Raw genomic sequence first — 14,773 nt, 5'->3', positions numbered from 1 at the left:
TGCTCACGCTGCAGGAGGCACAGGCAGAGAGGAGAGGACAGAGCAGCTCTCCCACGGCGACGCAGAGCAGCGATGTCGAGGTGGAGGAAGGACCCACAGCTGATCTGAGGATCTTCCACACAGTCCTTGATTTTCCATCTGAAAGGTAAAGAGGACTTCCCTTTCCAGCCCCTGTCATCATTGGTCGGGTGGGTTTTATTGGTTCATTTTTTGTCCATTTTATATATATGAGCCTGCCAGCTCCTGTCCTTTCCGGCTGTGGAGCCTTTGCTCCTATGCTGCGCATCTTGCTTGCCATGGTTGAGAGGAGTGTAGCCAGCAGGACTTGAGGGTTGAGCTGTAGGAATGGAAGCGTCCTCTGCAACTGTCGTCAAGGGCTCGGAGCAGCTCTTCCCTCACCCTGCACCACGACTGGCAGCATGCTCTGTTTTCTCTCTCCAGACCAAGCGTGCCCAGCACGAGGAAGCAGTCACCAGCTGGCAGTTGGCGTTCCTGCTTCTGCCTGGGCAAACCATCCCCTGCAGCTGAACGCCAACTGCAGAGCAGTGCCAGGGAGCCCTCAGAAGCAGAAGTGTTGGTCCTGGCAGGTAAGGGTGCAAATCCAGCTTTCAAAACACTGCTTGTCAGCAGCACAGGTAGGATTCATGCTTTCAGTGGGCTTCCACCTGATCCTCTCCAGGACTGTGTCCTAAAAGGAAACAGATCAGAAAGATGAGTTCTTCCCCCCTTGGAGCACCCACTCACATAACGTCCATGTAATTTCTAAGGATGCTGCCCAGACGAAGACTGAGGATGCTTCAGAAGAAGACCTTCCTTGCTAAGCCAAACAGAACAAGTAAGGTACCAAAAGATTTAGAGCTAATCTAAACCTTAAAGCATATAGGACCTTACAGCATCAGCCTTAAAGCGTAGAAGCATGACCAGCAGGTCGAGGGAGGTGGTGCTGCCCCTCCACACTCCTCTCACTGAAACCCCATCTGGAGTACTGCATGCAGTTCTGGAGCCCTCAACACAAGGAGGACTTGGGGTTGCTCAAGCAGGTCTAGAGGAGGGCCATGAAGGTGATCAGAGGGGGCTGAAAGCACCTCTACTATGTGGACAGGCTGAGAGGGATGGGGCAGGTAGCAAAAGAATGAGGGGAAATGGCTTTAAACCAGAAGAAGGTGGATTTGGATATTTTGACTACTATGAGAACCGTGGGTACAATGCTTGACAGACTCAGTGTAGTATAATAGGCTTGAATTACTTACAAGTCATTAGAAGTCCTCTGAATTAAGACTGAGAAAATATCACAGACTTGAAGAGAAGCACTTTTTCCCCTTGTAGGTAGATTGTTCTCTTTATTCCCTGTACCTAAAAAGAAGTAACAGTGACTCCACAGATGATCTCTCCTAGATAAAACTTACATTTTACATCTATTCTTACTGAAGTTATACAGAAAGCTTGGAATGCCATTGTTAACATTAGTACAGCATCTCCAGAAGCGCTCAGTTCAGCTTTCCTCATTTATTTCCAGAAGTTACAGGAATGAATTTATTTCTTTAAGTATTTGTGAACTGTAATTCCCCAAACTTGCTTGGTTGTCTGAGCCACGTGTTGATATTTTCCACCTCTTAGTGAAACATTTCACTAATGTGAGTTAAGCCAGCATGTGACATCTGTTGTTCGTCCATAAGTTTCTGTTTTGAGTCTGCCTGGACTTCCAGAGATCCATAAGGATTTTAGCATGGTAGAACAGAACATATAAATAACATAGAAAGGCTGAGAAGACACAATTAAAGGAGAAAAAAAGAATAAATGTGAACGTTTATTACCTCTGATGTTAATGCTGAGAGACTCTCTCTTCTCCTGTTGTGAAGCACAGAAAGCTCTGTTGCACAGTCTTCATCGAGGCGTCCCAGCTGCAAGAATAAGACCTATACTGAGGAAGCAGCTTTCAAGTCATCTCACAGCCCAGTCTCACCGTGATAGTGCTCTGCTATGCAGCAGTCAGTAATTAGCCATGATTTCAGATGCTTTTCTAAGCAGTTAGTGTTATGGCTACCTATTACAAGGAGCAAACAGAAAGAGCCATCCAACTTCAGCAACTAGTCCCTCTGTGGCAACAGGTTCTGAGCTCTGAATTCAAGTACAAAACCTGTCAGCAGATGAGACTTTTGACTAGAGCAGAAGTGACGCTTCTGTCTCCTCTTCATCACTAGTTACACGGCATGCACAGCACAGCTGTTCTGCAGAGAAACAGCGCCACCCAGTGACCAACGGCAGCCATTGCCTGCAAATACACGGCAACTTCCCAGTATCTGCAGCAACCATCTCCCCACACGTGCACTTACTGAACCAGTGAACAGCATCAGAAGGACCTTGCACGAGACAAGGGTGACTTAACAGTTGTTTAACTGCAGTCCGCTTCTTTGGGTCTACCTAGTGGGCAGAAACACTCGAGCTGTTACTTACAGCACTGAAAAGAACTGGAGACAATTCTTCTATTCCTGAGAGCTTCGAGGTGCCCAGAAGCACAAACAGAAACCAGCAGTATTTCATCACTTCACCTAAAGGAAGGTCCAACACCTGAGCTGGGAAGAGCAGTTACAGAACCTGTGGTTACAGCAAACGTTCCACGAGCACTTTGTATTTATGAGACTGCCCAGATAGAGCTCAAATGCACACTGAGTGTGTTCAGCTTTCTTTATGAGACATCTGTTGTTTACAGACCGGTTTTAGTTCTACAGCACAATTAAGAACAAGCAAGCTGCTTGAAGACTGTTTAATTACTAAAATAGTAATTATTTCTATTACCTGTAACTAGTACCATGTTTTTATTTGAGAATTTCAGCACAAGGCAACGCTCACCTTTTCTTCATGGCATGGAACAATTTAACTTGTTCAAACACTGAATAATTTCCAGGTACTCCACCAGTGTTTTGAGCTCCTGCAACAGCATCTTGTAGATCCATCTGAACAGAAGCGGCTCTTTTTCCTGTAGCAGTTGGTGAACTCGCAGGGTACTGCGAGGTGAAAGCCATTTGGGAGCAGCGTATCTTCCTCTCTGCAATAAAACAGTTTAATGAAAATGAAATAACTAAAATAAAAGAGGATTTAGAATGAACCTTGAACAACTATTTGGATGGTGCTGACATCTCTTTACTTTCCAAACGTAGGAACAGACATATGCAAAATCAGCCTTAAGAATCACTTGAATAAATTCAATGGTGAAATGAAGATGTGCTTGGCTGAGGGCAATGCTGGAAGGCAAACTGCTCACAGGAGCTGCAAAATGCATGAGATCACACCAGACATACTTTGTTCTGACCACAGTTGTGGCACATAGTCCTTCAGCATTCCCAACATGAAATGATGTGGAGCATCACAGAAACACTGCGCACAGACACGATGACCCTGATTAGATTCAAGCAGCGGGCTTAAAACAAGTCAGAGTTTTAGATTCCAGGACATTTCAGGGTCTATAATGTGTGAAATTCAGTGACACAACAGTGCCCAGGTGCCTGCGTTTCAAGCAACCTTCAGATCACAGCCACGTAAGATAAAAGCAAATTCAGTGCAGAAATAGCAAGCCTGTATCTTAATACCCGTAAGATTATCCACTTTTTTACTGCAGTCTGATTAAGTTCTAAAACTTGCTCATCCCAGTTCACTTACACAAGTTCCACCAATTCAAGCAATGCAGCTCTGAGATCCTGTGTATGTGAGGCAGGTAGAACTGAACAGTGCAGAAATGATCTCTGACAGCTCTAAGAGCTCCATTCTGCTTGCAAACTCTCAGTCCAAAACTATTCACAACTCTAAGGGAACGAACACCTGAAGCAGTTGGATCATCTGCCATGTGCCGCGTTCGGCTTCTTGGCATAATGATGAACACAAAGAGTTTTCTGCTGCCCTGCAGAAATGGACAAAGTCCTGCTCACAAATGGACCAAGTTTCAGTGTACAGACAGGCCTTTCTACCCACAGCTCAGCATGTTCTGCCATCTGAACAGCAAGGCCTCTTGTCAAGCTCAGCTATTTCCCTTCTCAGTGTATTCCAGCACAACTGATACCCAATGTTATCCTCCTGTAGAGTGCCATCGTATTGTCATCGTCCAAAGGAAAAACCCACACAGCAGAGCATACAGCAGTACACCCATGCTCCAAATATCCGCCTGAAAAACAAAAAGACAAGCTTACAAACCTGAAGCACCCAAAATGGCTTACTGACAGATTGCATTGTCTGTCCTTGCCAAAGCCCACACACAGCCCATGAAAAGCTGGCTCTTTCCCTCAGCAAAAAAAACCTTACAGTCCCAGAGAAAGCACGTAACCCTCATTCAATTGTTCTTCCACTCAACTTAGAGCGCTACTAAAACCAGTATCTTCATCTTAGCTCATCACACTGCTGCAGTTCCTTTGACCAGGATTTCACTGGCACAAATGAAATCAAAGCCATCACAAGGGATTTAGCACAGTTGTGTGTTACTGGCTACGAGAGCTGTCAGCACAGTCACCTGTAAGGCTTTGCTGCTGTTCTACTGATGTATAGGCACAACAAGGTTCACACACCTCACAGTGCCAATCTCTGAAGCTGCTGTTTTGTAGAGCCCCAAAGCAGTCGCTTGAGACAGTTCAGGATCAGCCAGAGACAAACCAGCCAGCTGTGTGAACTGAGACCAATTGCACTTCTCTAGTCTGCGGCCACTGACAGCTTCTGAGAGCTACCAAGCAATGCAGCCTAGCAGAATCCAGAAGGGAAACCAAGAGAGCCTACCTGAGCTCCACTGCGTTTAAATGCTCCGTGCAGAGGGGAGGGAAAGAGGGTAAAACAAACACCGGTCTACATACCTCTGAGCCAGTATCCACTTTGCCCTGGATTAGCTCTGGTGCTGAAGAAGCTGGGCTTCCACAGCATGTGCTCAGGCGGTAATCAAGGCCTCCCTGGAATAACACAAAGAATAGAGAGAAACATTGGCTTTAACAGAGTTGATGTCTTCTGGGAATAACACTCCAGAAGCCTCAGAGGCTTCTTCTCCTGTGTATATTTTCATTCATCTGACATTTTGCTTTCATTCAATGTGACCTCACTAAGCAAGTATTGTCTAAGACCGTGAGTATCACGTAAATGTGCAGATCTCAAGCTGCTCACTTATCCAGTGCCCTTGGCATGATGCGTCTCTGGCCGCGTCGTCCCCTGGGATATGTAGTTCTCCTCCAAGAGCTGAGTACTCGGGATGCTGCCATTCCACAGAACTGGAGCATGAACCTTCCACACTTCCGCATACCCTCTGTTACACTTGCACATACCCTCTGTTACACTTGCACATACCCTCTGTTACACTTGCACATACCCTCTGTTACACTTGCACATACCCTCTGTTACACTTGCACATACCCTCTGTTACACTTGCACATACCCTCTGTTACACTTGCACATACCCTCTGTTACACTTCTGTGTGCCATTAACAACTACACTTTCTTATACCACCAAAACAGTTTGCCACTCTTTGTACCCTCAGTTAATGATTCATACTGCACATGATGTCATGATGTAGAATATTGACAGCAACAGCACAAAACCACGACAAACCTCTTCGTAGAAACTATTGCTGAAGAAAATTGTTTTTGCCACAGAAGTGGCTGTAACAGAACAACAGGGACTACTTGTCACCTCCACAAAGACTGCACTAGTACCTTCTCTTCAACCTAAGGAAGTAACTACATCCACACGGCTGATTCAACCCACCACTGTGCTGCTTTATATGAGAATGGCTGAACGATCTGCTTACGGTTACCCAAAACTCACTGGAAAAACTCTAACCCCGTCATTCCACACGCAGAAGGAAGTCAGTCTACACAAATGACTTACAAGGCTCTGCGTGTTTGATGACTGCTGCTCCAAAAGTAATGCCTTCTATTTTGTTATGTCGGCCCACAACGTCAGAGGTGGATGTTGGCGGGATGGCAGCAGAGGTTGAATCTTCACACCAACGTTCTGCTGGGGCCATATGACAGACGGCAGCAGAGGGCCAGTATGACAAGATGGCATCTGACGTGGAAGCGCGTACGAAGCAGAAACGAGTTGCTGAATTCCTGCATGCAGAAAAACCAGCACCCAACGACATTGATCAACTCTTGTGGAGCACAAAGAGTAGATGTGAGCACGGTGAGGTGGTGGATGCCGTGTTTCTGCAGTGGTGACAGATGTCACCTCTGCTGGTGCAGATTTATATGAGGGTGGTACGCAGGCCCTCGCTCGTCACCAATGAGAATGCATTGCTAATGGTGGTTACCATGCTGAAAAATGGCGCTTGGCAATGGAGCATTCGCTCTACCAAGTGATCCATCAGTTGTAGTTTGCACAGGAATAAACAGGAGGCATTACTTTCAGAGCAACCTATGCAGCACGCACAACGATGCGAAACGGAAACATTTCATTAAACGACAATTGCCACGATTTTCAAGCGTGGGTGCTGAATGAAACCCCTGAGCGATTCTTAAAGGGCGGAGGAAGAAATGAAGCACGTCTGGTCAGCTCCAAGACAGAGCTGCGTTCTGGGCTTGACACAGACATCAGTGCCGACTGAGCTCTCTCCTGTAACAGACAGGCTTACGAGACAAGCCACCAGCTGCAGGCTGGGCCTAACAGATGCCTCACGCCCTTAGCAAGGCACAGCAGGCGGGGCTGAGTCAGAGTCAGCACCCGAGTCAGCACCCCCCCACCCAAGTCCCGTCCTGCACAGCTCGGCTACGACGAGCAACGCGGTACCGGCACAAAGGTGAGGCAGGAGGGCCCGCTCTGCTGCGTGCCCCTCGGGGTGACTCGGGTATCCGGGCCGTGCCTGGACCGCCTCTATGGGCAGGAAGGGCTGCTGTGTGCGGGCGGCTCCCTTACCGCCCAGGCAGCCCGCCGGGAGACCCTCACGGCCCAGCCCGCGCTGCGCCCCTCCCCCAGGGGGCCGGTCTTACGCACCGCCGCCGTTACAGACCCGACGAGCCCCGCTCCAGGCTCCTCCTTCAGCGCCGGGACAGCGAGGCGGGCGGCGGGGCCGGGACAGACGGCAGCAGCCCACGGGAGGCCCACCGGGCCGAGGTCCGACCGGGCCGAGGTCCGACCGGGCCGAGTTCCGACCGGGCCGAGCTGCGACCGGGCCGAGTTCCGACCGGGCCGAGCTCCGACCGGGCCGAGCTCCGACCGGGCCGAGCTCCGACCGGGCCGAGTTCCGACCGGGCCGAGTTCCGACCGGGCCGAGGTCCGACCGGGCCGAGGTCCGACCGGGCCGAGTTCCGACCGCGGGCCCAGCGCGCACCGAACCCGCCGCGCAGCGACGCTCGCAGCCTCTCGCCGCGTCGCCCGGAAGTGACGCCCTAGTGGCGACGAGCGGAAGTGACGCACTCTCGGAGCGCCCGCCGGAAGCGGCGGCATCGCGGCGTGGCGCTAGCCAATGGGCGGCTTGTGGCAGCGCTGAGCTTCGTGTCACTGAAGGACGTGCAGCAAAACGTGCGCTTTCAAACCATGCGCTCTTCAAGTCATGGTTCTTTGTCTGTCAGGTGTCAGAAGCTGAAAGGCTTTCATACGTGGGGAATAACTTCAGCAGCGGAGCCATGACATGCAGCTCCCTGTGCAGGTATGGGGAGCTGGCCACACTGTGCGAGAAACAAGAAGGTGAAAGCAGAGGAGCTGCGCAAATGAAATGGCCTTGTAGCCTTCTGTCAAGGTGACTGGTGAGTTCTCATTGAGGCCGTGGTGCGAATGGGGAGGAGCTGGGCAGCTGATGTCATCTGGCAGCCGCACCATTTTGCACGCTGCTTCCTCGGGAGCTGTGATCTTACACATAAGCGGAGTTTAGATCTGCTGGAGGAGAAGAGTGAGAAGGTGTCTGCACGGAGCTGAAACCTGGGCACAACAGCATTATTCCTTCTGAGCTGCCAAGATCAGTACCAGGAAACCAGGGGGTCGTTGGTCACCATTGAACTTCTGGGCCACAGTCCGGAGGTGCTGTATGAATTAAGAACTTGTCTGTGCCTCGTGCTGTAATGGGAAGCCTTGGTGAAATCACCAGTTGTCACACGTGCTGGTTTTAGAAGGTGACCTTTGTAGCCTCGAGGCAGCTCCCATGAATTCCTAAGAACTATTTTGCGTGGGGGATCGTTCCCATCCTCTGGTAGAAGAACCTCTTGTATCAGTGGAAACCAAGTGTAAGATCATCTTACTTTGTCACGGCTAACCTACAGAGCTCTGAAGTACATTTGGTGTGTGTGTCAGGCTCCTGTTAGTGAGTGCTGTGCCCCGTGGACGCGCTACATTTGTCCTGCAGTGTTTGCTCGTGGTTTATCTCTACTCTGACCACGGGGGTTACTTAAAGTAGAAGTGGGGTGACACAACGTAAACAGAACTGCAGAAACTGCTAAGACGAGGTGCTTCCAGCCATTTAATGTCCTTGTGCTGGTTCTTTTGAAAGGGTCGTGATATAGATTGTTAAATTTTTCTCTCCAAATACAAACTGGATGATGTTTAAAGGTCCAACTCTAAGGATTCTGTGAGTCTGTTCTATGATTCTGTGGTGAGGAGCAGCACAGACTATTTGGGTTTGCTCCTCTGAAGTGTGAAATGAAAAATGACTTGCTAGAAATTAACCTGTTCTATAGATTCCAAGTTAATTTTTCTCAGCTCTGAGACTGTCAATGGTTATCATTTGCACTTGTTCTCCCCAGGTATTTTCTTGGTGTTTTAAACAAGGATCCTGGGCAAATGGAAGTCTATAATGCTGAAATATTCAACATGCAACCTTTACTGTCAGGTAGGACAGTTCTGTATTTAACCCTGGTGCCGAGGTCACAATGTCTTGGAAATATGTATGCATTCAAAACCGACTAATTGGCTACTGACAGCATTGCCCTGTTTCCTCCTACTCTTATTTCTGCTGTGCCGCCTTAGAATGAGGGAAGGAGGATACATCACTCTGTCCACGCCTGGGGAGCAGTATGGAATGAAAAAAGGGAGAATGAAGCAGAATCACAGCTGATAGTCACGGGAAGAGTGAAGCAGAGAGCTCGGGTGTGGGAGGGTGGAAATACCAGAGTTAGAAATAGAGTTGTCACTGCTTAGGATAATTGCAGCCCTTCTCCTGCTGAGGGAGGCTTGGAAATAATCAAGTTAGTAGACTGAGTCGTTCACTGAAAAAGAAAACAGCTTTTCCCCAGCAGAACTGCTTTTTATTTCTGAATCTAGTGGAAATGATCCTAAGAATATGATCTTTAAGGAACTGTTTTCTTTTTTAGGCAACAGGAGCTTAGTATTGCTGCAACCTGTGCATTATGCTTTTAGATTTTGTAGCAAAAATTGTCCCTCTTTATTTTAGGTACATAATCTTTCACATTCAGTGTATTTTATTAACAAAATCCTGTAGAGAAGACCCTGAAGTGGTGTGCCTAGTCCTTCTGTAATTTATTAGAGCTAAAGGGGTACCCAATACATGCACTTTCCTGCCTGCTGCAAGCCAAGCATACTAATTTTTATTCTTTTGTAGATAATTTAATTCCTGATGACACAAGGGATTATCAGAATAAATCCTACAGGGAAAGGTAAGGTTGAAACCTGATATCATAATGTGCTGTAGTTATCCAGCAGACAGTGGTAAATACTTGTCTGAAACTGAGATGTTTGATTTGTTGCAGGACAAACTTGTGCAGGGTCAGCATTCTTTCTATGCACTGATGGTTTTTGAGACAGCATGTTGTTCGTGTCTAGCTTAGCAGTATGTTCCTAAATACTTTAGACTTGTCTACAGTTCCAGATAAAACATGCCCGTTTGCATTTCTTTGTCGTATGCTTTGTTTGTACCCAGCGTTATGTTTGGAATTACTTTAAAAACATACATGTAGAACAAGCGGTGGTTATCTGGGTATTCTTCCTGCATGCAAAGTGTCTTGAGTTCAGTGTGTTGTCGTTGCTTCTGTGTTATACACAGGTGGATTTGTGCATTGAGGCATTTGGTACCAGCAAGCGGAAGCGAGCTCTGAACTTGTGGTTTTTGCAGTGCAGGGGCCTCTGTAGTGCCACGTGCAGAAATGTGCTGACTGTGGTGGACAGAAAATGTACTCACAGAGCAGCATTGTGAGCTTTCTTGTATTAGTGTTCAGGAAACTATTCTAACCTAAAAGAGCTGTGCGGTGGATTTAAGGATGTGTTCTAATAAGAAAGCTAGTCCCTGATTCTCTGGTCCTCATGCTCCCTCTTTCCTCTTCAGCCATTGCTCCTTTGTCTTAGAAGAGCTGAAGTTCCTGCCTGCTGATGAGAAGAGCAGGGACCGCAAAGCTCGATGCCTCTGGTTCCTGGACATCCTTATTAAGTTCAGCTTCCTGAAAATAATCAAGAAGAAGCGTAAGACAATTTTCAGCTCTTACCCTTTTCAGCTGCCTGCTGGGACTTGGTTTGTAGTTACCATAATAGCAAACAATGAAGCTTCCCAGAGTTACCTGTTTGATAAATGGCTACATGCAGCAGTTACAGTTCAGCTTGTTTCGTGATGAGGTTCAGTATTTCCATGCCATTGTGGAGTTTTAGATCTGCACCTACTGGGATATACGTGTGTCATTCTCTTCAGTCCTTTTCTAACTGTCATACATCAGGGTCCTGCAGTGAGATCCTATTTGTAGGAGATAAAATAGTTTACATCTGAGTTTGAGATTCCTTTTTTGCTTACAGACAGTTCCTGGTTTCTGTACCTGAAAACATTTTATATCCATTATTTTATATAACCAGTCTTGGTGCTCACTGTGAAACCCCTTTCCATTCTAGATCCAATGGGTCCTGAATGCCCCCACATCATTAGCAGGAAGCTTATGAAGAACTTCACTGACCTACAACAATGGCGGGTAAGGAACTGTGATTGCTTTGATGTTATTGATGTTCAGAGGATGGAGAAAACAGCTTGAAGGGTCACAGAGTCATTATCAAATAGCACTGCACCAAAACGGGAACAGCAGAAGCTTCTCTTGAGTAGCAGGCCAGGCCAGGTAAAATATTCTGTTATGGCTGATGTTCATCCATGAATAATGGAAGTCTGAAACGTAACTGGGAGAGGCAGAGTCATGTGTGCTTAAACAAGCCTGTGCCTGTGAATTTAGCCAGGCTCACCAGGCTGACTTGATCAGCAAGAGTGAGAAGATTTGTACTTGTTGCTACAGTGCCTTTTCTCAAGAATCCAACAGCCTCTGCGTAGCATAACTGCCATTGCTCAGCCATCATCTATCTGCTGTTTGCTGTGAGCTGGAGGTTAACAGAGAGGTTGAAACCGTGTGGGCCATCGAGGGTGCATTTGTTTATAAAGACTCAGACCAGGGGTGAACAGTAAAAATAAATGCTTTCAGACCTGCTCTGTGTGTTGTGTATGGCTGCAGTGGGTACCTTTAGATCAGCTTCACCTCGCTGTCATCTTGCCAGTGTGCCACAGAGACAGAAGTGTTTGTAGACAGTGATTCAGTCAAGTCTGTAAACCTGTAAACATCTCCAGAGACCTGCACTTTTGAACAGAAACATGGGCAGTTGTTGAGGAAGACCTTGAGGCCCCTGTGATCAGGGACCTGTGTTTCCTAAAGCTCTTTTTTCATGTCTCGGAAATGCTTGCCATAGCTAACTGGGGCTCCAGTTCTGTCTGCACCTGGTGGGTGGTTGTGTTTTGGGTTTGCTAACTCTCTGCTTTTCATCTGTTCTCACACTTGCTGTTCAGTGTTCAGAATTTAATCTGCGTCGCTGAAGACTAAAATTGCAGCATATGTCATTGCACTGGCTCTGCACATTAAAAACTTCCAAGCTGACCTCACTGTCCTGCAGAATGACTTGAAGCTCCACGAAAGTAGGTGAGTCATGTTTGCTTATGCCTGTTAAGATGCCTGTGGTCCTCGTGCAAGCAGTCCCTGGGGAAGAGGGCTCTGGAGCCTCTTCTGTGCCCAAACAGTACAGCGATACCCGCTGTGAGTTCCCTATGTTGCAGTTAGACTCTGAGTGTGTTGAAGTTTTATATTCAAGCCCTGCTACGTCTAATGGGGTAGTTCTATGTGTCAAAGCTTTGAAAGAGTGCTTTTCACAAACCTGCTCAGGTGCACTGTGAGGCTTTTTGTCTATCTGAAAGTGGAAAAACTTGAGGCAGGCAGCATCAAAATGGCAGAAAACCTATCCAGGTGCTACCCAGTGCTGTGTCTTGCCTGCTAAGTCATGTTGCTCCTCACTGAATCCCTTCTTTCAGCAGAGATCTGGTGTCAGCTCGGTACCAGTCTGGATGCAAGTACAGATTTGTATCTGACTGTAACTGGAAAACTAGAAACAGATTTTCTTTCTCACAGGCAGATTGTGAGCATGTAGTTGCTGTTCCTCCCCAGATGCAAGACTTTACAATTTAACTTTATAAGATTCTGCTCGCCTTACCTCCTCAGTTTGTCAGAGTCTGTTTGGATGTCAGCATAGCCCTCTGGCACTGGGAGGAGGAGCCAACTCAGTGAAGATGAATGGTGGAGAACAGTGTGCAGTATAAGCATCCAGGCAAACAATGCTTGTCATGATAGATTTTGAAGAAATTTCTTCCTAGGCTTAAATTTTCTGTGAAGAAACTACTGTTCTTCTGCCAAGTGATGTCTCTGTACTGCTAGCTGCGCGGATGTGCTTAAACCTGCAGGTGTCTGGCAGAGCCTGACAGCTCCTCTGACAGCGAGGACTCCCAGCAGACATTAGCTGATCAGGCAGCTTGTTATTGCTACCTGGGAGTGGGTCAGGTTGCCCTGTTAATAGCTGCTCAGCTGTGTGTGATTGCTGTCCCAGCCTTTTCTGTTCTGCAAGATGTGGTGACTCTAAAGACATTTGCTGCCTGACTCCACTACGTGGATCTTTCCCATCAGGGTTGTTTAGAGGTGATGCAGCTGGGAAGGAACTGCAAAAGGACAGAACTCCTTCAGTACCACTGAAAAGCATTCTAGAATATGTTGGGGCTTCTCCTAGAAGGATTTAATATCAAGATTCTGGGATAACTGGAAGTTATCGGGGCTGTTACCAGCCCTTGGTTTTGTGAGCTCTGTAGTCAGATTTGATGTAAAGATTTCTGGGCTTTGCCTCCAGTTCTGCTCTTTGTTGACTAATAGTGGCGTTAACAGTATAATCTAATGTTGGTTTCCCACCTTTTTAAAATTCTATTGCTTTGGAAGTAAGCTTTTCAATAAAAGACATGCTCTTTTTCTGCAACAAACACCAAGGTTTTTGCTTTTAAGTGCTCTACTGGAGCTGGGAGCATAGACTGTAGCGTGGTGATAAGAAAAAAGTGGGGGAAGCAGCAACATGTAGGAAAAACAAAGATGAGGCATATGGCTGTGAGGCTCTTGATTTAGCCATGGAATGATCATTGCTTATGGTGGGAGGTTTGTTTGAATAGCACCAGATATCTCTTGCCATCTGAATCTGTTTTTCTTTTAAAGACGTAATGTCAGCTGAGAGGATTCTGAGGTGTGTTCTCATGGCCCCAGATGAGGCAGGACTTTCATTTCCTTGCTGCGTTTGCTCAAACATGCTTCATTCTGTGTTTGACAAGTCTCCAGGTGTGTTCTGGCTGGTGACATCTTGATCAAGCCCTGCTCAGTACCAGTCTCATCCAAAATGTGTTTACATCTAGGACTGCTGTATTTCAGCAGTTAAGAGGAGCTGCTCTCTGTATTAGGTTCTTTCCATCCTGTCACTCATGGTATAGGATTCTGTTGGAAATACGGGCTGCTTGCTTTTTTTTTCTCCAAGATTGCTGTACACTGAGTAAGGCACCGTGGGTTTTTAATACTCTCTGGGGTGCTCGTGCCCAGTTTGGTAGTGTTCTAGCCTTTCCAGCAAGGCTCCCTGCCTTGTAGTATTTAAATACTTCCAGTTTGCGTTCTGGTGGTTGTGTTGGGATGCAGAGCAGACATCCTGCTTGCTTCTACCTCCTAGCTTCCCTCCTGAGGTGAACAAGCTATTGCTCATTTCTGCAGTGTCTTTCCCAGAAGACCACTCTACCCCACTAACACAACGTTTCTCTGTTGTTTTCCAGGTTGATGGACATTGCAAGGGCCATGCGGTTGAAGGTCTCCAAGGCAAAGGGGATGCCAGGACTTGAGAAGGATCAAAATCACAAGCTTGGCACCCTTTCTCTCCCCTTGCCTGTGCAGAAAGCATCAGGGAGCCAGAGGAATCGCCAAAAGATGAACTGAGAATCTGGGAGGTGTGAGCAGGGGTGGAACAGTTCCGTTCTCAACAGTTGTTCTGCACACACAGCATCATGGGGATGCATTTGCCTGTTGGATTTGGCTTTCCAGCATCATGGCACAGCCCTGTTGAAGTCTCTGTGCTGACGGGAACAGCTGTTATTTCATTAAACTGTTTACCTTTCTTACGTATTTAGAAAATGTATCAACCCTTTGTCTTTCCTCCTGTCTGTGAGGGGAGAAAGATGTACAATGTGCCAGAACGAAATCACGTTGTTAGGAATTGTAGGTGCTGTGCTGACTGCGTACTTCAGGCGGGTTTTACCCCTTTGTGACACAAATGCAGAGATCTTGGAGGTTACCCTGAGGATGGTGGCCATGCAGTTCCCTGAGAGCTGTCCCAGCACTCCACCAGGAGCTTGCCCCAAGGCAAGAATGCTCCTCATCTCTCAGCTGGACCTCCCACAGGCCGGGAAGCACTGCAGCTCATGCTGCTGACCCTTTGCTCTGTTGAGCCTGACAGTGCTGAGAAGGGCTTGGCTCTGACTGCCCTTCAGACAGCTGAGGGCTT

At 47.4% G+C, this 14,773-nt stretch overlaps 2 protein-coding genes across 3 annotated transcripts; both read left to right on the top strand.

The window, feature by feature from the left end:
• Positions 1-5,342: 5,342 nt before the first annotated feature.
• On the top strand, positions 5,343-8,441 carry LOC140264721 (uncharacterized). 2 transcript variants are annotated; one of them, XR_011906088.1, is made up of 2 exons: positions 5,343-7,094; positions 7,255-8,441. XR_011906088.1 is itself a non-coding variant. In XM_072360645.1 (2 exons), exons 1-2 carry the CDS (start codon positions 6,635-6,637, stop codon positions 7,705-7,707), a joined length of 945 nt encoding a protein of 314 aa, XP_072216746.1. In that variant the 5' UTR covers positions 5,343-6,634; the 3' UTR covers positions 7,708-8,429. The 2 variants fall into 2 exon arrangements, 1 of the variants encoding a protein (XP_072216746.1); XM_072360645.1 differs by having other exon boundaries at positions 7,223-8,429.
• Positions 8,442-8,767: 326 nt separating this feature from the next.
• On the top strand, positions 8,768-14,394 carry LOC140264729 (DNA-directed RNA polymerase I subunit RPA49-like). Its single transcript, XM_072360648.1, has 6 exons — positions 8,768-8,786; positions 9,516-9,570; positions 10,236-10,369; positions 10,787-10,863; positions 11,718-11,847; positions 14,049-14,394. Exons 1-5 carry the CDS (start codon positions 8,768-8,770, stop codon positions 11,742-11,744), a joined length of 312 nt encoding a protein of 103 aa, XP_072216749.1. The 3' UTR covers positions 11,745-11,847; positions 14,049-14,394.
• Positions 14,395-14,773: the final 379 nt, after the last annotated feature.

This window comes from Excalfactoria chinensis (assembly GCF_039878825.1).
Source record: "Excalfactoria chinensis isolate bCotChi1 chromosome Z unlocalized genomic scaffold, bCotChi1.hap2 SUPER_Z_unloc_1, whole genome shotgun sequence".
NCBI classification, from domain to species: domain Eukaryota; kingdom Metazoa; phylum Chordata; class Aves; order Galliformes; family Phasianidae; genus Excalfactoria; species Excalfactoria chinensis.
Note: the sequence above shows the minus strand (reverse complement) of the source record. Positions and strands in the feature narration are given on the sequence as shown.

What these genes read in the sequence shown, in the direction of transcription:
- LOC140264721 (XM_072360645.1), top strand. Translation starts at nt 6,635, where the DNA reads ATGCCTCACGCCCTTAGCAAGGCACAGCAGGCGGGGCTGAGTCAGAGT. An exon ending in CGAGGTCCGACCGGGCCGAG is followed by an intron (nt 7,095 to 7,222) that starts GTCCGACCGGGC and finishes GACCGGGCCGAG; the next exon opens with TTCCGACCGGGCCGAGGTCC.
- LOC140264729 (XM_072360648.1), top strand. An exon ending in AATAAATCCTACAGGGAAAG is followed by an intron (nt 9,571 to 10,235) that starts GTAAGGTTGAAA and finishes TTTCCTCTTCAG; the next exon opens with CCATTGCTCCTTTGTCTTAG. An exon ending in CTGACCTACAACAATGGCGG is followed by an intron (nt 10,864 to 11,717) that starts GTAAGGAACTGT and finishes CTTGCTGTTCAG; the next exon opens with TGTTCAGAATTTAATCTGCG.